This window comes from Chenopodium album, chromosome 11 (genome assembly GCF_948465745.1).
Source record: "Chenopodium album chromosome 11, dcCheAlbu1.1, whole genome shotgun sequence".
Lineage (NCBI taxonomy): Eukaryota > Viridiplantae > Streptophyta > Magnoliopsida > Caryophyllales > Amaranthaceae > Chenopodium > Chenopodium album.
In genome coordinates this window covers 52,837,168-52,863,005 of record NC_137844.1, presented here as the reverse complement: position 1 = coordinate 52,863,005, position 25,838 = coordinate 52,837,168, and the positions used below count along the sequence as shown (strand labels likewise).

Below are 25,838 nucleotides of genomic sequence, written 5' to 3'. Positions count from 1 at the left end.
GGGAGCTAGGAAAGAGAAGGGTTTGAAGAGAGAGACATAGAGGGCTAAGAAATAAGGTAGAACAAAAGATAGAGATACCAGTTCAAAAGAGATAAGGGGTAGGCTAGAAGGGATAAAGGTCGGGTGAAAAAAAAGTTAGAAAAAATGGGAGAGATAGAAATATGGGATATGAAGGAAAGATGATGAGATAGAGAGAGGAAGAGAAAGAGAAAAATTGGAGCATCGACCATACAAAAAACACAATTTAACCCAAATCTATATGCTCAATGATCAGATCCGGCTAAAACAATTCATAAATTGCAAATATAAATTTATCAATTTAAACATGTATAAAATTTACAAACAAATAGTAGATATGAAGTACAAATGTATCAATTTAAATATGTATATTATCAATTTGAACATGTATAAAATTTTAAGATAAGCTAGGCGAGGCCTAATTCAACTTACATATCAATATCTTAATAGATGGGCCATAAAATCATCTTTTGTTAATTTGGTACAACAAAAACCAATCCATTCCCATAAAAAAGAACGGCCCATAATTAAAATTCATGTTACGACATTACTAATCCATAATAACAATAACATTGTATTTGTTGATGCAACAAATATTATGTCAAAATACAACAAATTAATTACACATTTACCTTATGAGCTATGCAAATTTATTCCGATTCGCCAAATGGAGCGCGCGCATCGCGCGCGTGGGGATCGTTAACTAGTAGATAATAAAGATATTGAAGCAATTCAATCTCTGCAATTCTCATGGCTTGAAAGTTGAAGCAAACGCAACAAAATAATTCTTTTGCAGTGAGAATTATAGCATCCCATGATAACAAGAAATTAGCAAAAAATATTTTATTAGAAAAACCATACTAGTACATTGTAAAAACCTAAATCTCGTTATTCTAATACATAAACAAATCAAAGATATTAAATGTCACATTAATATATTAAGTATTAACAATGTATAAAGCTAAATGTTGCATGTATTACTGTATTAGAAAACGAAAGAAAACTCTTAGGTAATAATAATTCTATATTTATCTTTAGACCGAAAAAGTCCATGTAACAAACTAAAGTATTTAGAAACAAAGGGGAAGCAAGCAAGCAAAATCAAGAAGCAAAGAAGGGCTAACAGTGCTGAAGAATTAGCGAATATTCATACCAAAAATGAATTGTATTGCCTCTAGTCTATTCACGATATCATCAACCTAAGCAGTCTCTTCAACGATCCAAGTAATATTTTCTCACTCATGTCGAGCCATGAGACAGCACAACAATTGCTAGTTGTAACCATTCTTACATTTCTTTTGTCAATCCCTGTGTCGAAGGATGCATACCTGCCATGGCCCATAACTTTCTGTGGAAGCTACAAAAGAAAGGTCCCCAACTCTTGCCCATGCCTCGTCAAGCGGACCTTGCGATCCCCAACCCATTCTAAGTGGTAGGACAGATCAAGATTGTGAAGCAAAAGATTTAAACTGTCCACATCACTTGACCGAGCATGTACCTACATAGATATTAGAGAAGGTATATGTTTGAGATTGCACCCCTAGATAATCATATCATCATACAAAGCACAATAGGAAAAAACCTCCAAGCCAGACAAACAATTATACGGACATCCTAGCAAGACATCCAAACGGGCTCAGTCATCTCCAAACAATAACAGGAGGCAACTAAAGTCATAGTGCTAAACTTCTGAAAGCTACAATTGAATGTAAGAAATTTCGAGCCAATATGGAGACATAAAAGACACCAATTTCTTCCATGAAGCACAGATACAGCAGCCAATTATCTTTCTTAGCAGAGTGTAACTGGTGAAGCACATTAACAGGAGAACAAAACTATTCGCTTCCACAATGAATATGACTATGGAAAGAAGACATCAAGGGACAGATATTGTTTGTAGTTTACTTAAAGTATAAAGAAACTTCTAAAGCTGCAGAACAGTATATTTGGTTTTTTTGCTGCAAACTACCAAAAAGCCAAGCACCTCAGCACCGCTATCACATTTTCTTGTTTTGGCTACAAAAAATCCTATTTTCTGTTCAACATAGAAACTTGATGCCAAATTGATGGATAATTATGTACTCCAAACTAATGGCCACTAATGACCAGTGAACATATGAAGATATTGCCAAATTTAAAGATTACCTGTGAATTTGCCTGTCTACCATTTCCAGTAATGTTTGCCATTATGCTTGCCCTAGAAGAATTAGGCGAGAAGCCTTCCCATGGCGGAACAAATATAAGTTTAGTGCATTGGATGGGAGTAAAGTTACGGCTTAGCTTTTCCCACCATGCAGATCCCAAAGACCACCATCTTATTATTAAACCATGCTCAGAGAAAGCAACCAGTCCCTGTCATTCAAAACATGCATCGAAAGTGTTAGCGTGATTGTACATAGTTCACTAAAATAAGTTAGCGACGTCCACAAGGCAAAAAAGAATACTTATTGATCTAAAGGAGCACTAGGTAAAGAGAAAGAGAGTTTATACCATCCCAAGAATACATAAGCAGAATAGGCCCATAATGAGGCTGAAAAACACTGTGCTGATTCACTCGAAGCCATCAAGTCATTTCAACAGAAATTGTGTTGACAACAATACTAATGTGGTACAAACAAAAACGTACTTGGCACAGGTAACTTCAAAAACACTATCAATGCAGAAAATGGAAGACACTTATCCACGCACACACAAAAAGTAGAAAAAAAAAAAATGTCCAAATGAAATCAATAGAAGACTCTTTGATGATGAGATAGTATGTAATCAAGGCTAGCATCTTACAAACCCAACAAAAGATCAAATAACAAAACACAATACCGATAGGTGTGATCAAGGAAAACTATATCACGAACTCAATAAACCTCCAAAGAAGTAGAAGGATTTGACTAGGAAAAAGAAAATACAGAACAAAACAGAAGAAAAGTTATATTATGGAAGTAGTAAGGTAGACAAAATTACCTCCCCATCTGCTGAAAAGGTCAATGTAGATATTGCAGAAATGACAGTTTCAGGAGCTCCAGAAAATAAAGTTGGGAGTCCGGGGGGTCCACTTGCATCAAGAATCTTGATTTTCATGACACTAAAATCAAACACAGAGAATAGGACAAGGTCAGCATCTGAAACAAGCCACCATGAACAGAGATGGGATGAAGCAACATATTCTCAATCTTTTGGAAACTACTTAACACTATTTTTCATAGGAGAATAGAGAAAGCAATGCATTAGATACCAAATAACCCATTTGATCTATTATACTCCCTTTGTCCCACAATATAGAGTCTATTTCAAATTGCAGTCTTTAAGATGTACATTTGACCATAAATATTTTTGATTACGTATTAACACAAATTATAAAAGTTGATATTATAAAACCAAGCGTTAATACAAATCTAATAAAAACTCACATGACTGATTTTTTGGAATATATTACTGAGAATTTTTGGACATTGACACTATGTTATGGGACGGAAGGAGTACTCAACTCCAATTTCCTACTCCAACATCCATTCTGGGAAGGAACTGTTTCTAAGTAAGGTTGCACCTGAGCAAATCCTTGCTCCCTGGAACAGTGCTAAGGGATTCTTTGTTATTCCAATTTTAGTAAATATTTGTAGACTATACAGGACAGCACTCTAATTTGAGAATACTATACACAACATGCAGTTCAAAGAGTTGACAAATCACCAAATGATGACATCCTGCTTAACTGTAGCAGTGTAACATTGACAAAGTAGTTATATACACTCCAAATGATGACAGGAAATTGCACGCCAGAAAGTGAGTACCTAATGGATGCTTTAAATAGCCTCTAAATTTGATTCCAACAAAAATAGCTTAGATAAAACTACCTTGAAAGCCTGTCCAAGTGATGCTTCTGTACTAAGTAAAACAGAGATCTTAGAGCTTTGGCTTTAGCTATCTATGGCTTATCAAGGTCCAGTTGCATTTTTATGCCTATCAGATTGGTGACTTTGATGCAATCACAACTATTCACAAGCAAAGAGTTGTGTACATAACTTCATCATTACCTTAACCCAAGAATGCCATTTACGAAATTGATGGACCTATGATCATGTAATTAAATAAATGCAGTTTCTTAAATTAAACTTGTTGCACAAAAAGGTGTTCTACATTCCCCCCCTCCAAAAAAAAAATCTCAATATGGTGCTGAAAAGAAAATTGTCAAGTATTAAGGAAACATGAAAAATGTGGAGATTGTTTCAATCTGGTACTTGATGTCATAATGAGCAGCAAAGCAACAATAACAATGGCGATAAGCTTAGGCTCAATGAAAAAAACTTGGCTACACCACTGCACTGGCTAATATTAGTCCTATATAAAACAACCCAATCAGACCCATCTTAATTGTTAAGGCCCGACTCAAGTAACCAATAACCCGTCTATGGGCCTACAGTACCCTGTATTAATCTCAGACAGATGGTGTACATTGGCTTCACATGAAATAAATGTGTCACAATATTCAAACCGAAAACCACATTACTTTCTAAGCTGCTAGCACATGCTGCAAATCCGAAGAAAGCATAAAGAATAAAAAACCGGAAACTCATTTGGTTTTCTTAGATGGGAAAATACTGATAAGATTGACTTCTAGGAATGAATGTCATGTCAGTATATCAAAGTTTGACTTCATGAGGGATTAAAAAAGGATAAATTGGTCTTACTAGATAACATCCCTGCCGCAAGTGTAACAAACAGAGGAAGTGGACCCAGAAAGTAAATGTTACACTTCATAAAACTGCCAACATCTTTGTTTCCTGAAGTGCCTATTGTTTCGATTTTGAACTAGTTTACTTAAGGATAATACTAGGGATGATTTGCAGTGTCTGGTGAAATTAATTCCACAATGTTTTAGAGATATCCGGTCCTCCTTTCAAGGAAATTTTATACTCTTAGCTATCTATTTCAATATCTTAAGATAAGTGAGTGAAAATTTTAAGATAAAATTCGCATACCTTTGCATGTCATAAATGTGAATACTTGCATTGTTAACCTCTGCAATAGCATCTCCAACAGCTAAACGTGTAGAGGTATCATTCAGAGCAACCATTGGATAAACACGTACAACCTCTTTCAAAGTTGCCATTGAACTCTGGAGGCAAGTCTTGCGCATAACTGTATTGGCAGGATCCATTGTTTGTAAGATGAAGTTGACCACCTGCACATCTGTCTGAATGTCAGAGCCATTAAATGTTCAAGCAATGCAGAAAAATCATAAGCTATTTATCAGATATGAAATTCTAAAACAAAATTCATTAGAAGTAAGTTTACTACTTCCTCTGTTTCTCTTTAGTTGCAACACTTTCCTATTAAAGAAATTATTAATTAGTTGCAACACTTTCCATTTTTGACATTTATATTTCTCTATCTCTCTCCTACCCACATGGGTCCCTTCTTTTTTTTCTCTCTATCTTTCTCCTGTCCAAAAATTGCCTAGGAAGTGGAAAAAAAGTGTTGCAACTAAAAAAAAGGAAGTACATTAATACATTTGGAGTATTTTAATAACCTATAAGTTGTGATACCGTTAGCCACTTGAAAAGAAACCAAAGAATATCACTTTCAATTAGAACATGATACAGATTAACATAATCTTTTGTCGCAAACCATGCATATGAACACTTGTAGCCTGATTGCCTGAATAATAGTACTCAGGGTGTGTTCTCTTCAAAATATACTGAATGATTTGGACTTGTATGTTTGAACTTTTAACTTATCTGATTTCATTTCATTGAACTTATTTTGTAACTTTCTTTGTCTGAATAAGATGCAAACACACCCAGAAACTTGCAATTGCCTAACAGATTGAGTTTAGACATCCAGATACCCTTCAAATAAAACAAATACTATATACTATCAAATAAGAAGGATGCCTAGTATTCTTGTCATTGTTTTCCAATATTGTATCCTACAATTTCATAAACACTGTTTTCCAATATCGAATCCAATAATTTTATAGATATAAGAATGGAATTGCAGACCTTATTTAAATACTGAGCTAAGTTTCTGGGTGAACCACGCATGAGCCTAATGAAAGTTATAAGGGATACTATATGAACTGGTGAATCAGAGGCTGTTGACCAAATAAGGCCTTCGACTACGCTCAGAAATCCAGGTATATCTGCCAATGCTAAACTTGGAAGAAGAATGTTGACTAAAGTTTCCCGAAGTTTAGGAGGTACAGCTGCAGCCACAGATGAAGTATTCGCAGAAGCACCACTTACAAACTCTATTTGAAAGAAAATGTCCCCAATAAAACTATGAATTTCAGCACCTATACATGCTTTCCATGTAGTCTCCATGCCCTCAGCTAGGAGTTCAGCAGCTGTACAACTATATTTCTCATTCATAGCCATGACTAGTTTTATTAGTGGATGGACGACCAACATGGCAAGGCTGGGTTTTACAAGACTTGGATACCAAACAGCTAGAGCTGCTGCAACAATAATATGAGATGCCATTGCATCTTGACTTGTTCCACCAACACAAGAAATCCAATCCTGCAGTTCATAAGATTCAAGCCATTTCTGCATCTCAACTTCTTCAACTTGCAAAGATGCCCCCTGAATTTCTGCAGACCTTTCAGCATGCTGACAGCTAGTCTGGGTTTCTGTCTTTTTCTCATTTAACAATTTGCTTTCTCCCACTTGACCTAAAGAGTTTACAGTATTTGTTTGTTCAGTTGTTCTCAAGAAACACAAGGGTGGAGGGATAGACCTTGAAGCAGCACAGTGAAATAAAGATCTGGCAGCCAAACGAACATGCTCGTCTTCATCTTGCCAGAAGCTGACCAATAGCTGAAATTGAATGAAAACCACATATTTTAGGATCAATATAAGCTTTGAAACAGAAAGATGCATATAGCTGAACTACTTGGGTCTCAAATGAGAATTGATGTTGATTGAGGAATGTAACAATCAAAAGGTTGATGTTTAAACCTTGCTGTTTTTTTTTTTTTTTTTTTTTTTTTTTTTTTTTTTTTTTAATTTTTTTTTTATTTTATTTTTATATATATATATAAAATTTATTATTATTATTTATTATTTTTTTTTTACAGTAATGGCTTATATTCTTAATTACTTCTAGCTGACAGAGACAAGTATATTCTTAGAAAACTTTACTGTTCATGCTACATAGTCTTACAAAATTTCCTGCTACCAGCTTCGGTTAGTACAACAGAAAGTCTGCATCAATAACAGCTAATATCACTTCAAAATTTTGAGAATAAGAAGCTATACGGCTCTATTCAAGAAGAGTATCAAGTCAATCAACCATCAAATACTAAGAAACTGAAAGGTTGTCGAACAAGTTAAGAAGAAAAATACAAAATTCATCTAAATCACACACAGTAAAATCAAGAAACATAAAAAGTAAATGCATGCATTCAACCAGAGATCTAATTAAGGTCTTGCCAACCTGTAGTGATGGAGGCTTCACGCCAGGAACTTTCTTAGCGAAGTTACGTGTATAGAATGCAGATAAAGCACTGCATCATGGATTCAAGAAATTAGATTGGTTATCCCGGGATAATAATAAGGCTGAAGGAAGACAAAAAAAAAAAAAAAAAAAATCGTTGTACCATTTGTAACTAAATAATGGCGAAGAATGCAAATCCAACATCCAGTGGATATGCTAAGTGACCACAACATTATTGAAAATGTGGCAGTGATAAAGATAATGTTCTATTTGATTTATTGCATTGGAGTACATGAAAAAATTGTGTAATTGTGTGTTATAACTGTTTAGAGCTAAACAGATCCGGGGTGAATCATTGATTTGCTTTATAAATTTGAGCAGGAAATAGGAAATACTTCAGGCATACATAAAGCTTACAGGTTCGTTATTTAAAGTAGAATGGAAAGTGTAGTTTAGTATTCGTGTTCTGGTCAACAAGTCATGTTTTCTGGCTTAAGTAAATCTTCCATTGTTTCCTTCGTTTGCTAACAACTTTTCTTCTTCTTTCCTAGTTGCACACTTGAAATAACAGCATGGGAATATAAACGATAGGCTGTGATCACTTGCTAAATAGTGTTATTTTCCTTTGTTGAGGTCTTTAAGATTTTCAGATAATATATTATTATAATTTGATGTATACATATCCAACAAGAAAACTCTCTAGCCCTTGTTTCCTCCGTTTTTTTTTTCCTACTAACTCCTATGCATTCATTTTTTTAAAAAAAAAAAAATATTGGTGGTTGCATGAAAAATAATAAGAACTTTATTTTTTCAGAAAGAACAAATTTATTGGTAAAGAAAAAGTTTTTAGATAAAATATGTAGAAACATTTCCATTTTAGAAAATGTATCCCAGAGTTTCCGCAGTGAAAATTGGCTGAGTGGGATAGAAAATTTGGGAAACTGCAGACCTTAAATTGACGTGTTCCTATAAGCTCACATCTAGCCAATAGGTGCCTTTAGGGTACCATAATTGATATCCATAGAAATTCAAACATCTGTACTTCCCTCTGCCTCTCTCTATCCCTTTAACATACCCCAGATTGATTTCACACATAGATGTATCAGACAAAAACAACAAAGATGTATCAGACACTTCATGCTGCTACAAAACACATGCAATTTGCTCATTTAGAGAAAATCTACTATTCATCAACCATAGAGAAGGAATCTCTCTCTTCTCCTCACTTCTCAATAGCTTAATTTAGGGTGACTGAATATCAAGTTAGAGAGGTCTGTATAATAAAAAAAAAGTTTGGTAAATAATTTGACATGGAATCACGTTATTCATTGGAATTTGGACCTTTATTCCAGGAATAACATTTAGTTTAATGCAATATATTCAGAATCTTATACTGCAAGTTTTTAATAGGTTGTATCCCAGCTCCTGTGTCCAACTTTTAAATACCGTTCCCATGTCCTAGATTTTTCCATTGTGAATTGGACACTATATACAGATCTAGATAACATAGCATGTACAAAAAAGTCAACATTTTTCCCACCTAAAATTCATGCACCTTAAATTTTCTGCTAAGCATGTAATTTATCCAGCTCAATGAATCAATAGCCACCAACTAGATGATAAAATATGGAAAAACAAAAAGTGGTTTCTCAATGCAATTATGAGATAAGTTGCATCTACCACGATATATATATCAGAACCCATACTTATATGAGAACCGATTTAAAATTTAGAACATGTGACTCAAATTAAAATTTATATGAGTAATAATTTAGAACATATGTGTGAGTAATACTTTAGAACATCTGGTTTAAGAATTAGAACAAGCGAGTAAAATTTAGAAAATCTGCTTTACGAAATTTAGAACATATGAGTAAAATTTAGAACATTTGATTTAAGATTTAGATCATGTGAATCAAAATTTAGAACACCTAGTATAAACTATAGAAAATGTGAGTAAAAATTTAGAACACATGAGTAAAAATTAAAACATTTGTTTTAAATTCTAGAGCATATGATTTAAAATCTTAGAACACATGTTTTAAAATTTTGAATATATAAGTTAAAATTTTTGGAACAAGTTATTTAAAATTTACAACATCTAACTTAACTAATTTATGGTTTAGAACATGTGAGTACTAATTTAGGGCCTGTTCACATTTACTGAAGTGAGCTGAGCTGAATTGAACTGATTGGAGCTGAACTGAGCTGAAATGAATATTTTATGAGAGAAGGAAATTAAGAGCTGAATTGAACTGAAGTGAAATTAAGCTGAAGTGAACTGTCCCTTAGTGCATGTGAATTAATTTAGACATACAACATATATATATATATATAGAGAGAGGGATCCAGTGAGAATAGGTCTATATGTGATAATTCATACTTATATGAGAACTGATCTAAAATTTAGAATATACGAATAAAAATTTAGAACATACGAGTAAAAATTTAGAACATGTCACTCAAATGAAATTTAGAACATATGGAGTACTAACTTAGAACATTTTATTTAAGAATTAAAACATATGAGTAAATATTTAGAAAATCTGCTTTATGAAATTTGGGATATACGAGTAAAATTAGAACATTTGATTTAAGATTTAGAACATGTGAATAAAAATTTAAAATAGCTGATACTCCCTCCGTATTTTATAAGTGTTACAGTTTGACTTTTTTCACTATTCACATAATGGTTTTGACTTGATTAATTTACTAATATATAAAAAAAAAAAAAAACAAATGTTATTGTATAATACATTGTTGGAATCGTTATAATATATACTTTCATATTATAAAATTTCTTATGATTTTACTAACATATAATTAGATAAATTAAGGGTCAAAATCGTGTCTCAACATGCGTGCTTGGTCAAACTATAACACTTATTAAAACACGGAGAGAGTATATAATATACAAAATATAAATAAAAATTTAAAATATAGAAATGAAAATTAGAACATATGCTTTAAAATCTAGAACATTATGATTAAAAACTTAGAACACACGTTTTAAAATTTAGAACATGTAAGTTAAAATTTTGGAACAAGTTATTTAAAATTTATAACATTTAACTTTACTAACGTATGGTTTAGAACATGTGAATACTAATTTAGAACATTTGATTTAATTTAGAATACTTGAGTAAATAGTTAGAACATCAGATTTAAAATTTAAATTATGTGAGTAAAAATTTAGAACATATAGAGTGTTCTCACATAAGAAAGGGTTCTCACATAAAGGAGGGGTTCTCACGAGAGCCTTCCCCTATATATATATATATATATATATATATATATATATATATATATATATATATATATATATATATATACTCTCTCCATTCCATAATATAGTTCCTATTATATTTTTTTCACGGTATCTAAGAAATGGGTGGAAAAGTGGGAAAAAGTACATTAAAAGTGAAAAAAAGCTAGACAAAAGTAAAAGACAAGTGGATAATTTAAGGGGAAAAAAGTGAAAAGTACAATTATAGACAAAGTTAGAAAGAGAAAGTGGAAAAAAGTACAACGCAAGTGGATAATTTAAGTAAATTAAGAAGTTCAATGAATAAAGTTAAGAAAAATGAGGGTATAATGGTTTTTATAGACTATCCAAAAATAGAAATAGGAACAACATTTTGGGTCTCCAAAATAGGAAAACAAGAACTATATTGTGGGATCAAGGGAGTATAAAAGATAAAAATTAAAAAAATTAAAAAAAAAACTGCAGACTACGGGCAATAAGATGATGAAATTTTGCAATAGGCACTGCAATACCTGCTGGCTCCTGAACAAGAGTGGGACAAGCTAACCATGCTCTGGGCAACGGACAGCATTGTCAATGACCTCAGTGCACAAAATTCTGATGATGATTTCCAAAGCTGACAATTTAATTTGGGGGCTTAGGATACTATGCGACGCGTATGGAAAAAATTGACATAATGTAAGTGGAGCATGAAATCACCTGAAGAGCAGAACTGAAAGCAGGGAATGTCATCGTAATAGATCCTCCATCCCCTTCCAAACCAGGAGCAAACGTAACATTTTCATATCTTTTAATATTCATTTCCATCATAAGTAAGCGCTCAAGTTCGACATCGACACCCCATAGATGCAAAAATGAGAGGCTGAATTGCAGTAAGCTTAATCTAATTGTGTCAATGGATTGACTAATCTTCATCATATCTCGAAGATTCCCCTGCTCAAAAGAATAATTTGACATAGTCCCCAGCTTGGAATTATTTGATACATGTGATTCATTTAGAGGGGCATCTGAATTTTTTCCTTCAACATCCCCAAAAACATCAGAAGACAACAAAGCTGAAAGGTCAAAACTTAAAATTGCAATTCCAGAGATTGGACGGGAACATCTAATTGGAAGCTTGTCATGGTTTCCTGTACTTAGTTTAACAGATCTGGCACTACTACTATTGAGTGATGACGAGCTACGCTTTGTCAGATTTATTTCACTGGATGAAACAGACACACCACTTTCTAGATTAGATGGCAAAGAGCTTCCTTGTTCTGTCCACGGAGGGATCAATGAGGATCTCGAGATATTATAATTGGATGCATGCCCAGATATGTTAATACCTTTGCAAAATTTATTAAACATTGAGTGAGCTGCTGCACTACGCAAAACCCGCTCTCTAGAACCAGCCTTTATATCCCATATGTATAAGGCATCCTTTGTACCTGATGCTACTGACAGATTCTGAGAAAGGCAAGCCAAATAACCTCTCACACTATCCCATACCACTTGCAGAGGGTAGCTAGGATGTCCTGGAAACATTCTTTCAACACGCAAAGTCTCAAGAGACACAAGGGCAACACAACAGTCCTCACCAACAGAGAGAAAACATTCATTCCATGGATGATAACTTTGCAACGGTGGCAGAATTATTTGACGAACAGGGGCCACATGGTGGTGCATTACCATAATTGCATTGCAAGTCTCAAGATCCCATACACGAAGTGTGCAATCCATGCTTCCTGACAATAGAACATTGCTACATACCTGCTCAGCACCTGTCATCTGGTGCACAGCCAAACATAAAACTGGCCCTTTGTGTCCCAAGAATTGTTTTTTAGATGCATCAGAGTTTATTTCCTGCGCCAAGAAGTTGAACTGGACTAGCTCAATTTGACCGCTATGATAGCCGTACACAATTGCATAAGGGGTATGAGCATATAGTGAGACAACCATTGTTGAAGAAACAATATTTTCTTTCGTGCAATCTAGATCATCTTTGTGCAAAGTGCCTGCAACTACCTGGTCTAGAGTACTAGCCATTGTAGTCAAAGGAGTCACTCCAGGAGTATGCTTTGAGGCCTCAGAGTTTATCACATAACTAGATCCATCAGCCCAATCGTCAAGGAAGTCCCCTTCTCCAAGTAACCTACAGATTTTGCCAAAGCTCTCACGGTCATCAGGCTGCTGATGCAGTGACCATATAGTTACACGAGGTCTCCACAAGGAAGGCTCCTCAATATGAAAGCAAATTGATTCAATTCGAAGAAAGTTTTGTTGCAATTGAACAAACTTACTTGACAATTTCACATTCATCGGACAAGCAGTGGCAGGTATCTGATTTACAACCTCATACTTGAAAGTGTCACCCACATAAGATAACTCGTATATGATGGCTGATCCTCTCTCATCCCACACAGAAAATTTCAAACCTACGACATTGTGTACATTTTCGGACTCAGAAGTACAAGTATGGTCAGAAGTGAAAAACATGCCTCCAGTGACACGTGATACACTGAAATCAGCTCCATCACGATGGTTGTCTTCAAAAGAAATGACTCCAATTACCATAGCACTGGAAACTAAGAAAAAGATGCAGCTGGTTTTATACACTAATCCTAACAATTGCCCACAAGTGGCTACAGATAATACCAATTCTCCTTCATAAAGCCTGTTATTCACAAGATAAGAACTTTGATGCAGCTTCACCCCACCCTCCTCCAGATTCTCGTCTTTAACCAACGGAATACACTGACTTTTACCAAATGAATCAATTACAAGAGCGGAATGCTTTTGTTTGTCATCAATAAACTCAACTAGGGCCATGAACTTTAGTGGCCCAATCGACAATTGCCCATTAAACACTGTTTGCACAATATTGAGGGAATATGTATCAACAATAATAATAGTACATTTCAGTGGTTTTCTGCTCAGAGATTCCTCATCCCCAGGAACCTCACCCCCTTCAGTCGAATCCACATATTCAGCATCCGAACCACGTGAATTATCAGCAAAACACGAAGCCACACATACATATCTCCTATTCGTCGGCAATGTCTGAACAATGGATGGACTACCAACCCAAGCAGGCAACTTCCTTCGGCACCTACAATGTCCACTCCCTCGACTCCAAACACACAATAAACCATCACCACACACACTTACTACTGCAGCCTGATCGCTGCCAGGCAGACTGTCAAACCCTACACTACAATCATCACTATCAAACTTTTCATCTAACGAAGGTAAAAGAGGATAAGCAACGCAAAGATCAGCGATTGGCGCAACATGACCACATAACATAGCAACAGGCTTAATCTTCTGCAACCAAACACAATTCACCAAAACTAATCACCAATCTCAAACAAATCAATTCAACTGTGTTATTTTCATGAATTCCAAGCATTGAATTGAATTGCCAATAGTATAGATATTGATTACTAAATTAAGCATGTAAAAGTAGGGTGTGGGAATATATGGCTAAAATTAATTAACCATATTACATATTTATCTAATTTGAAAATAGATAAATAAAGTGAATGTAAACGAGATGTTGTAGGAGAGAAATGTGGGTGTGATGGCAAAATGAAAGGAGAGTATTTTTGCAAACAACATGCTACGTTATTTCTTTAGATAAAATAGTTTCAGCCATTCGTTGTTTAGCATTAAGTTATTATATAATGTATAGGTTGTAAGTTGAAAATTAATTCAATCATTTCTATTCATGTCAAAGTTTATTAGAATTAAGAAAGTTTATTTTTTCTTATATTTATTATTACCTTCATAGTGGTTATTTGTTTATCCCAAAATATTATTTATCTTTGTGAGGTATTGGTTTCATATTATCTAGTAGAAGCCACATTTCCGCTGCAAGAGTTCTAACAATTGGTATCAGAGCCGACATTAAAATTTTAGGTGGTAAAATTTTTTGATTTTGAAATTAATTATAATGGCATCTACTAGTGGAACGGTTAAAGTTGGGAAATATGAAATCGAAAAATTCAATGGTAAAAATGATTTTTCCTATTGGAGGATGCAAATGAAAAATTTGCTTGTATCACAAAAAGTTGCATAATGCATTGGCGGGAAAAGAACAAAAACCCGAGGATATGAAGGATGAGAATTGGGAAGAGTTAGATCTTGAAGCACGAGCGGCTATAATCTTATGCCTTGAGAGGGACGTTGCATTCTTGGTAAATGAAGAAGCAGCAGCCGCTGGAGTGTGGACAAAGTTAGAGACTAATTTTATGACAAAAACTCTAACAAATAGGATCTACTTAAAATCCAAATTGTATACATGCAAGATGGATGAAGGCACCTCAATCCGGGAGTATATTAATAAGTTTGATAGGATTATATCAGGACGTGAAGGTAGATGAGGAAGACCAAGCACTCATGTTATTGCTTTCATTACCGAAATCCTATGAAAATCTGGTGCAAACATTGATGCTTGTGGGTGATACTCTAACCATGGATGAAACTAGAACATCGCTTTTAGCGGATGACCTTCGAAAGGTTGCTACAAGCGGAATGATGTCTGGTAATGGAAGAGAACACAACGAACAAGCTCAGGGATTGTTTACAAACAAAGGTTGGACTAATGAAAGAGGGCGAGGCAAGGGAGGAAAGTTTAGATAAAAATCTAGATCCCTTGCGGAAAGGCCATGTTTCAAATGTGGCGAGCTTGGTCATTTTAAAGCTAATTGCCCAAAGAGGTTAATATTCAAGAAGAACAACAACGACAACTCTAGAGAAAAACAACATGACGAGGATGATTATTGTTACTCAGTTTCAGAAGAATGCAATGAGATATCCGGTAAATGGATGCTTGATTCAGGTGCATCACACCATATGTGCCCAAACAGGAAGTGGTTTACAACTTACTAGAGTTTGGATGGTGGTACTGTTTTGATGGGAAATGATCATGCTTGTAAGACCGTTGGATTAGGTACTATCCGAGTCAAGATGCATGATGGAACAATAATAACCTTAAAGGATGTGAGACATATTCCAGATTTGCGGAAGAACCTTAAATCTCTTGGTTTATTAGAGAAAAATGGTTGCAAAATAGTCTTGGAGAATGGAGTTTTAAAAGTTATTCGTGGTTCCTTGGTAGTGATGAAGGGAATTCGTCATGGTAATCTTTATCCTCTTTTGGGGACAACTGTTACAAGTGATTAGTTGGAATTGGTGGAAGTAAATAGCAAACAGAATGCACGAGGATATGGCACATGCGCCTTGGGCATATGTCGGGAAAGGGTCTATCATTGCTTAGTGGACAAGGTTTGTTGAAGAACATGAAGAAGCCACAAATGGAATTTTGTGAGCATTGTGTGTATGGAAAAGCGCACAGGGTGAAATTATAATTGTGGGAAAATATGGCTAAAATTAATTAACCATATTACATATTTATCTACTTTGAAAATAGATAAATAAAGTGAATGTAAACGAGATGTTGTAGAAGAGAAATGTGGGTGTGATGGCAAAATGAAAGGAGAGTATTTTGCAAACAACATGCTACGTTATTTCTTTAGATAAAATAGTTTCAGCCATTCGTTGTTTAGCATTAAGTTATTATATAATGTATTGGTTGTAAGTGGGTGTATAAAAGAAAAGAGGATCCTGCTAGGTACTGAATAAACAGAGCACACACAAATGCACACACAGAGAAGCAAGGTAGGCAAACGGATATAGTATATTGATAATCAGAGTAATTAATCAATACACTGACCTTCTTTTGAGAGGAAGGTTTCTCTCCAACAAACTACACAATATATTTCAAAAGCATAATCTCCCTATTACAGAAAACTCTATATATAAGCAGTTCACAGCATCTAGCATCTTCTACAGCGAAGAATAACAAACTTATTCCCAAAATTCCCAAAGTACCTTGGAACCCATACCAAACTTTCTAACAGAATTTCCCACTAAGTTGCTTGGGCTTTCTTCGAGCATATGTGATCAAAGGCCTAGGCTGACCCCTTGCAATACCCCCTTCCCAAACATGCACCTTGTCCTCAAGGTGGAAAGAGGGAAATCTGTCATCAAAGAGAAGTGTTCCCAAGTGGCCTCAAAATCTTGCAGCCCCTTCCATTTGATTAAGACCTCAACCGCCTGTGAGAAGACCTCACCCCAAGAACTGCTTCTGGTTCAACATCAAGAACCAAATCAGAATTAAGCTGAGAGGGAAGCTGGGTAGGCAAGTGTCCTGTTCCAAAGGCTTTTTTCAGCTGAGAGATATGAAAGACAGGATGTATTTTGGCTGAATCTGGTAACTGTAGCCTGTAGGCTACCTGACCCACCCTCTGCAGAATAGGGTAAGGCCCATAGTACCTCGGGGAGAGCTTCTCATTCTTTCTCTTTGCCAATGACTGCTGCCTATAAGGCTGTAGCTTCAGGTATACTAATTCTCCAACCTGAAACTCCCCATCCCTTCTACTCTTATCTTCATATTGCTTCATGTAACATTGTGCCTTCACCAAGTGATACTTCAATTCATCCAATATCGCATCTCGTTCCAGCAACCGATCCTCAATGGAAGAGACACAAGTGCTGCCAGAAACAAATCGCACCAAGTGTGGAGGGTCTCTTCCATACAAGGCCTTAAAGGGAGTGCAATTCGTGGCCGTGTGGAATGCTGTATTATACCAATACTCAGCCCAAGGTAACCAAATTGCCCAACCCTTGGGTTTCCCATTCACAAAACAACGGAGATATGATTCCACACCTTTGTTAAGGACCTCCGTCTGCCCATCTGACTCCGGGTGATACGCTGTACTTCTTCTTAATTGTGTACCCTGAAGCTTGAACAATTCTGACCAGAAAATGCTGAGAAATATTTTGTCTCGATCTGAGACAATGGAAGAAGGAATGCCATGGAGTCTGACCACCTCTTTCAAGAAACAGTGAGCCACCCCTTGAGCAGTATAAGGATGTTTCAAGGGTATAAAGTGACCATATTTTGTGAGACGATCTACCACCACCAAGATCGAGTCCCATCCCCCCGACTTAGGCAATCCCTCCACAAAATCCATGGAGATGTCCTCCCAAACTTTATCGGGGATAGGCAAGGGTTGAAGCAAACCCAAAGGGGAGAGAGTGGATACTTTATTTTGTTGACAAACATGGCATTGTTTGACATAGCTAGCCACGTCTTTCCTCATTCCTTGCCAGTACCATTCTGCTGCCAAACGTTGGTATGTCTTCAAATCACCAGCATGTCCACCTACTGGAGAGTCATGATACTCTTTGAGCAACCGAGCTGTAAGTTCAGAATTGCTTGGAACTACAATCCTATCCTTGTATTTCAACACCCCACTGTCAAAAGAAAACCATTTAGGAGCTATCTCCCCTGTACTCATCTGAGATTTCAATTTCTGTAGCCCTTCATCCTTGTCGATGAAGGCTTGGATGTATTCCCAGCTTACTCCACATGCTGTGACCAGAGATGCACACTCAATGCCAGGAGTTTGCTACCTTGATAAGGCATCAGCCACCTTGTTGGTGGGGCCCGGCTTGTAATGGATATCAAAGGTATACCCGAGCAACTTGCTCACCCATTTCTGGTAAGCATGACCAACCTCCCGTTGCTCCAATAAGAACCGTAAACTCCTCTGATCTGTGCGCACAATAAATTGTCTCCCCAATAGGTAATGCCTCCACTTCTCTATAGCAAACACAATAGCCATCAATTCTTTCTCATAAATCGGTTTTGCTTGTGCACGAATTCCCAAGGCCTTACTAAAATAAGCGATTGGGTGGATTCCTTGTAACAGGACTGCCCCTAAACCAAAACCTGATGCATCAGTTTCAATGACAAAGGGTAGTGAGAAATTTGGCATTGCCAAAATTGGTGCTCAGGTCATAGCCATCTTTAAGGCTTCAAAAGCCGTAGTGGCCTCGGCTGTCCACCCCCAACAATCCTTGCGTAGCTGATTAGTCAAGGGCTTAGCAATCTCAGCATATCCTCGGATAAACTTTCTATAATAGCCCGTAAGACCTAAGAACCCCCGTAAGTCCTTGAGATTCATCGGAACTGGCCAATTAACCATGGCATGAATCTTCGAAGCATCAACTTCAACACCCCAAGCTGAAATAACATGGCCGAGATAGGCTACTTTTTCTTTGCCAATGTCACATTTTTTCATATTGGCATAAAGGGAATGAGAAGCCAAGGTCTGTAACACTTGCTGCAAGTGGTGATAATGTTCATCCATAGAGTTATTGTAGATGAGTATATCGTCAAAAAAGACCAGAACGAATTTCCGGAGGAAGGGCCTGAACACCTCGTTCATCAGTGACTGAAAAGTAGCTGGAGCATTTGTAAGGCCGAAGGGCATTACGAGAAATTCGTAATGGCCCTCGTGAGTACGGAACGCTGTTTTAGGCACATCATCCTTTTTCACTCGAATCTGATGATATCCTGACTAGAGGTCCAATTTCGTGAACACCTTCGCCCCATGGAGTTCATCAAGTAATTCGTCAATCACGGGAATAGGAAATTTGTCGGGAATTGTTTCTTTATTGAGTGCCCTATAGTCGACACAGAATCGCCATGATCCGTCCTTCTTTTTGACTAGAAGAACTGGACTAGAAAAAGCACTGGAAGAAGGTTGAATAATTCCTGCCTTTAACATGTCCTGTACCAGCCTCTCAATTTCGTCTTTCTGGTACTGTGGGTACCTGTATGGTCGTACACTGACCGGATTAGTTCCATTCTTCAAAGTGATACTGTGCTCAATGGTTCTCGAGGGAGGCAGACCATCAGGCATATTAAACACATGCTGATATTCTTCTGTGAGGGGCTTGAGTGTAGCTGGTATATGAGTATCCAACTGGGATTCTTTGTCAAAATTGTTGAACTCCAGGAGAACTCCCTGACCTTCACGCTGCAGGGTTTTTGAGAGAAATGCAAGTTCGTTCAAGCTGTGGGTCTCCTTTTAAGGTCACCATCTCACCACCCACTTGGAACCTTAATGTCTGATTCTTCCAATTTGAAGCAATGATCCCTAATTTCTCCAGCCACTGTATACCCAATATCACGTCTGAGTTTCCCAACGGCAAAATGAGGAAATCTTCAACAATAGAGACCTCTTGAAGCTCCAGCGATATTCCCTTGCTTATTCCCTCCCCCTGAACAGTCTCCCCCGTGCCTAGAGTGACTCCAAAACTCTTCGAATCTGAGAGTGGAATTTGCAATTGGCGTGCAGCAGCTACCGAGATGAAATTATGGGTCGCCCCTGGGTCGACCATGACCACCACCTTACCTCCATTGATGGTTCCCAACATCCGCATCGTCTTAGGGCTAGTGATCCCCATAACTGAGCACAACGACACTCCGGGTTGTGGGTTTAGAGAGGGTGAAGAGATAGGAGTGGTGGGGGAAGAAATCTGGGAAGAATTTGGGGAAGAGGGAGCTGAGAATTCGACGGTGGCAAACTCACCAGTGTCAATATTTTCATCCTCGTCGCCGTCGTCAACAGTGAGGAGCACACTGAGTTCTCGGCGTCGGCAGCGGTGGTTTATGTTCCACTTCTCATCACATCTAAAGCATAGACCCATCTCACGCTTTTGTTGCACCTCTCTGTCCGACAACCGCCTTACTCCGCCAGTGGTGTTTGGGTGGTTGTTGTTAAGTCGGTTTGGCTGAGTGTGGGAGGAGTTGGTTAGGATCGGGTTTGTGTTTAGGCTAGGGATTGTGTTTTAGTGTGGGTATGAGTTTTGGGTGGGATTAGGGGTAAAACGCTGCGTTGGATAGGGGGTCTTCCAATTGGGTAAAGATCCTCCAGATGTGGGTCGTGGGCCGACCCGCATTTTTTCTTCAACCCGCATTGATAGCTCCATGGCCTGATCCAATGTTACCGGGTCTAGGATCCGAACCTCAACTCGGATCTTCTCCTCTAGCCCATTTATATACTGCCCTTTAGCTATTTCTTCAGGGACTCCCTCTAGAGGAGCAAGTAACTCAATGAAACGACGCCGGTAGTCAGCTACCGTGCCGATCTGGTGGGCCAACCACTGCTCGTGGAGCGTTCCCGTGGCGGTGGTGCGAAATCGCCGGAGGATGAGCTTCTTCAACGACTCCCAGGTGAGCAACGGATGGCGACAGTGTTCCCATTGGTACCATAACAGGGCATCGCCGTCGAGAGCCACCACCGCGGCTTCCAGTTGATCCTCCGCACTGAGCCGGTAAAAATGGAAAAACCGCTCAGCCCTGAGGATCCAACCATCCGGATTATTACCATCGAAAATGGGCAAATCAAGCTTCCTTACCTTCCAATTGGACTCACAGCCCTGTACTCCACCAGTGCCAACCTCCAGCTGTGGCGGCGCTCTGGCGAATGGGTTATCCCACTGATAAGGAGACCCATTCATTCCAGATCCGCGATTCTCCGATCGAACCTCCGATCGGTTCCTCTTCGAGCCAGCAGCAAACTGGCTGGTAAGATCGGCCTTAAACGAAGCCAGGGCTGAAGTGATTTCTTCAGCAACTCGGCCCGGAACACCGGCAATCTCCTGCTCGAGCAGATCCAAACGCTGGGCATGGATAAGACGAGCCATCCTAACTCCGATGAGATCGTAGTTGCTCTGATACCAAGTTGCTAGGTACTGAATAAACAGAGCACACACAAATGCACACACAGAGAAGCAAGGTAGGCAAACGGATATAGTATATTGATAATCAGAGTAATTAATCAATACACTGACCTTCTTTTGAGAGGAAGGTTTCTCTCCAACAAACTACACAATATATTTCAAAAGCATAATCTCCCTATTACAGAAAACTCTATATATAAGCAGTTCACAGCATCTAGCATCTTCTACAGCGAAGAATAACAAACTTATTCCCAAAATTCCCAAAGTACCCTGGAACCCATAACAAACTTTCTAACAGAATTTCCCACTAAATTGCTGGCAGATTCTTCTTGGGCTTTCTTCGAGCATATGTGATCAAAGGCCTAGGCTGACCCCTTGCAGATCCTTTCAAGTTAGATAGAATAAGGTATAAGGCTAGGTTAGTGGCCAAGGGATTTGCACAGAAAGAAGGTGTTGATTACAATGAGATATTTTCTCCAGTGGTAAAGCATACTTCTATTCGGGTTCTATTGAGTCTTGTAGCTCATGGAGATCTTGAGCTAGAACAATTCGATGTGAAGACGGCCTTCTTACACGGTGACTTGGATGAGGAAATCTATATGTATCAACCTGAGAGATTTAAGGTCGAGGGTAAAGAGAATCAGGTATGTCGCTTGAGGAAATCACTTTATGGATTAAAGCAATCTCCTCGACAATGGTACAAACGATTTGATTCTTTTATGTTAAAACAAGGTTTTTCCAGAAGTAATTACGATTGTTGTGTATACATTCGCAAACTTCGTGGAGGTGATTATATTTATCTCCTATTGTATATAGACGACATGCTTATTGCTTCAAAAAGCAAGGTGGAGATAGATAAGTTAGAAACTCAACTCGGTGAAGAGTTTGAGACTAAAGACTTGGGCGCTGCAAATACAATATTGGGTATGGAGATTAAAAGAGAGAGATCAAGCCAAAAATTGTTCTTAAGCCAAAAAGGCTATATTGAGCGGGTTATTGATAGGTTTGGAATGAAAGGTGCTAAGTCAGTGGTGACTCCATTAGCTCCACATTTTAGACTCTCTGGTAAACAATCTCCCACTACAGCAGAAGATAAGGCATACATGGATAATGTACCTTATGCTAGTGCAGTTGACAGTTTAATGTACACTATGGTGTGTACACGTTCAGACATTTCACAAGCAGTCAGTGTTGTTAGTAGGTTCATGGCGAACCCAGGTAAAGCACATTGGAAGTAGTGAAATGGATTTTACAATACTTGAAAAGTACCACTGACACAGGTTTATGCTTTGGTGGAGATACATGTCAAATAAGTGGCTTTGTTGACTCGGATTATGCCAGTGATCTAGATAGAAGACGTTCTACTACTGGTTATGTGTTTAAAATACATGGTGCTCCACTTAGTTGGCGATCAATGTTACAAGCTACGGTGGCTCTATCTACGACAGAAGTCGAGTATATGGCTATGGCAGAAGGAGTTAAGGAAGCATTGTGGTTGCAGGGACTTCTAGATGATTTGGGGTTAAAGCAGAATAGTGTGAATCTAAACTGTGATAGCCAAAGTGCTATTCACTTGGTTAGAACCAGGTTCATCATGCTCGTACAAACATATAGATGTCAGGTATTATTTTGTACGGGATATCATAGAGGAAGGTAGTATTTCTCTTATGAAGGTGCATACAAATGAGAACCCTGCAGATATGTTAACCAATATTGTCTCCGGAAGCAAGTTCCAACACTGTTTGGAATTGCTAAATATTGTCCCATGTTAGACATTACATGGAGAAATAAATGGAACTACGATTGGTTTGATCCCGGTCGAGGGTACGTAGGTAGTCATAGTAAAATGGTGCAACCGGATAAGGATAACGCAATTTGTTCGTCCAAAATTTGAATATTTTTCAAATTATGAACGAGGTGGAGAATTGTGGGAATATATGGCTAAAATTAATTAACCATATTACATATTTATCTAATTTGAAAATAGATAAATAAAGTGAATGTAAACGAGATGTTGTAGGAGAGAAATGTGGGTGTGATGGCAAAATAAAAGGAGAGTATTTTTGCAAACAACATGCTACGTTATTTCTTTAGATAAAATAGTTTCGTTGTTTAGCATTAAGTGATTATATAATGCATAGGTTGTAAGTTGAAAATTAATTCAATCATTTCTATTCACGTCAAAGTTTATTAGAATTAAGAAAGTTAATTTTTCTTATATTTATTATTACCTTCATAGTGGTTATTTGTTTACCCCAAAATATTATTTATCTTTGTGAGGTATTGGTTTCATATTATCTGGTAGAAGCCACATTTCTGCTGCAAGAGTTCTAACATAGGGAAACATTGCAATTAATATGGAACTAAATGTTGCAATTAATACGAAACTTCGATAAAAGAGGATAAGCAATGCAAAGATCAGCGATTGGCACAACATGACCACATAACATAGCAACAGGCTTAATCTTCTGCAACCAAACACAATTCACCAAAACTAATCACCAATCTCAAACAAATCAAATCAAATGTGCTATTCTCATGAATTCCAAGCATTGAATTGAAATGCCAATAGTATAGATATTGATTACTAATTAAACATGTACAAATACAGAAACATTGCGATTAATATGAAACTACAATAAAATGTTGCAATTTATTATGAAACTTCAATAAAATGTTGCAATATATGCAAAAAGAAGTGAAAAATGTATGAATTAACAGAAATTTGATTGAATTTAGTTGGTCAATTCATCAAACAGTTGGTGGACATTAAAATGTGAGAGAGAGAGAGAGAGAGGCTGACCGGAGAAGAGGTATTGTCGGAGAAATGCCACCATACGACGGAGCCATCGGCAGCGCCGGTGTAAAGAGATGGCGGTTCGTCGATAGCAGCGACGGCGGTGATGCAGTGAGACGGCGGAGTTTTCGGCCAAATTCCGACGATCGATCTACACGTCATCGCTATTTTCCTTGATCAATGATTTTATGTTTCTCTCTCATCAACTCAACTCCGGTGTGAAAATTGTGTGCGACGGGTAAGTCAAGTCCGTAGTCATTGAGGTGGACTGGGTCTTACTGAGTGGGCTGGATAGTGAGGTAGTTGTTTTTGGTGGGCTGGCAGAAATTTGGACTCCATTTGAAAAGAAATGATATATGAAGTACTATTTACTCTCTCTGTCTAAATTAATACGAAGTACGTTCGACTTTTTTTTTTTTTTTTTTTTTTCACTATATACGTACTAATTTTGGTCATAACTCATAAGTCTTTTAGTTAGTAACATTTTAAATACAAATTTAACCTTAAAAGATGTACTCGTAGTAAAATACGCTCAGTAGTAGACTAGTAGGTATTAATAATTTCACATATGTATAATTTATAATTTTTTTTTGTTTTTTTTGGAAATATTATCAGAAACTACCTTTAAAATCCTTATTTTTTGAATAACCATCTTTTAAATAATTTTAATGACGAACTTGTGTGTTGACTAACATGTAGGTCAAAGAAATCTATATAATATACATATTGTATTAAAAAGTGTTTTGAAACAAGTCCATATGTTACATGACACTCTCCCGACCTCCTTTGTTGGTTATCATTTCATATCATCACACATTCAAAAAATGGAAAAATAACTACATAACTTGATAAGAATTGAAGCCTTGTAGTCATGGTCAGATTAACATTAGAAGCTTAACCATTAAACCCATTTTTTTTGAAGAAAACCGCTGAGCTTTATATATCATAGTTTTGTGTCTTTTATTGCAAATAAAATAAATCAATAAAAGTAGAATTAAATCATAAATATTATACATAATTATGATTATATATATACGTAATAACCAGAGGCATCGTCCATGCCCGACAACTTGTATGTTTCAAATTTAAAAATATAATTGAGGTTTGCATTAACTTTCATAATTTTATACCAGGCCACTACATGTCTACGTATATTCTTTAATCTTTTAGGCTTTAAGTCTTTAACTTCACCAACTTAGAATTAAAAAGTTACTGGTCACCAAACTCTCACATTTGGTGCACAACCCCTTAGAATTATAGAAATGGATAGATCGCAGATATTACAACGACCTGTTTTATTTTTTATTTTTTATTTTTTTTTGACTTTTTATCTTCGATTTAGTTTTTACTTGGACGAAAGCAGCAAACTATATATCTTTCTTGAGCACTTGCACATTCTGGAAGCTTCCTAAGGCTTAAGGATTAATAGGGAGAGCAAATGAGCAATTAACATACTTTCTCCTTTTTTTATTATTGCACCATAGGGGTTGGGTACAAATATTTTGGTAGTGGAAAAAAATAAGAGAGAGAAAGGTAAAAATACAAAATTGCCCATGTGACATATTGATAAACTAAAAAGTAAGTGTAAAAAAGTAAGGATATATTGGATATTTGTAGTGTGAACACAAATAATTTTTTTCCTAAAGAGGAAATGGTGCAATATTTGTGAAACTTCCTAAAAAGACAAGTGGTGCAATAATAAAAGAACGGAGGAAGTAGTTAAGATTTATTTGTACAAGTTACTCG

The 25,838-nt window shown here is 36.9% G+C and overlaps 1 protein-coding gene across 1 annotated transcript; it reads right to left on the bottom strand.

Annotated features, from left to right (window-relative positions):
- Positions 1–935: 935 nt before the first annotated feature.
- LOC145567741 (uncharacterized) lies at positions 936–24,254 on the bottom strand. Its single transcript, XM_081627106.1, has 9 exons — positions 24,099–24,254; positions 11,414–14,020; positions 11,227–11,330; positions 7,450–7,519; positions 6,015–6,830; positions 4,992–5,194; positions 2,977–3,097; positions 2,164–2,370; positions 936–1,516 (listed from the first exon to the last, which is right to left on the bottom strand). Exons 1-9 carry the CDS (start codon positions 24,252–24,254, stop codon positions 1,376–1,378), a joined length of 4,425 nt encoding a protein of 1,474 aa, XP_081483232.1. The 3' UTR covers positions 936–1,375.
- Between the last annotated feature and the right edge of the window lie 1,584 nt (positions 24,255–25,838).

Coding starts and splice junctions, on each gene's coding strand:
- LOC145567741 (XM_081627106.1), bottom strand. CDS start 24,254: ATGACGTGTAGATCGATCGTCGGAATTTGGCCGAAAACTCCGCCGTCT. Junction 6,831..7,449: donor TGAAGCCTCCATCACTACAG/GTTGGCAAGACC, acceptor ATTCAATTTCAG/CTATTGGTCAGCTTCTGGCA. Junction 5,195..6,014: donor TAGCTCAGTATTTAAATAAG/GTCTGCAATTCC, acceptor ACAGATGTGCAG/GTGGTCAACTTCATCTTACA.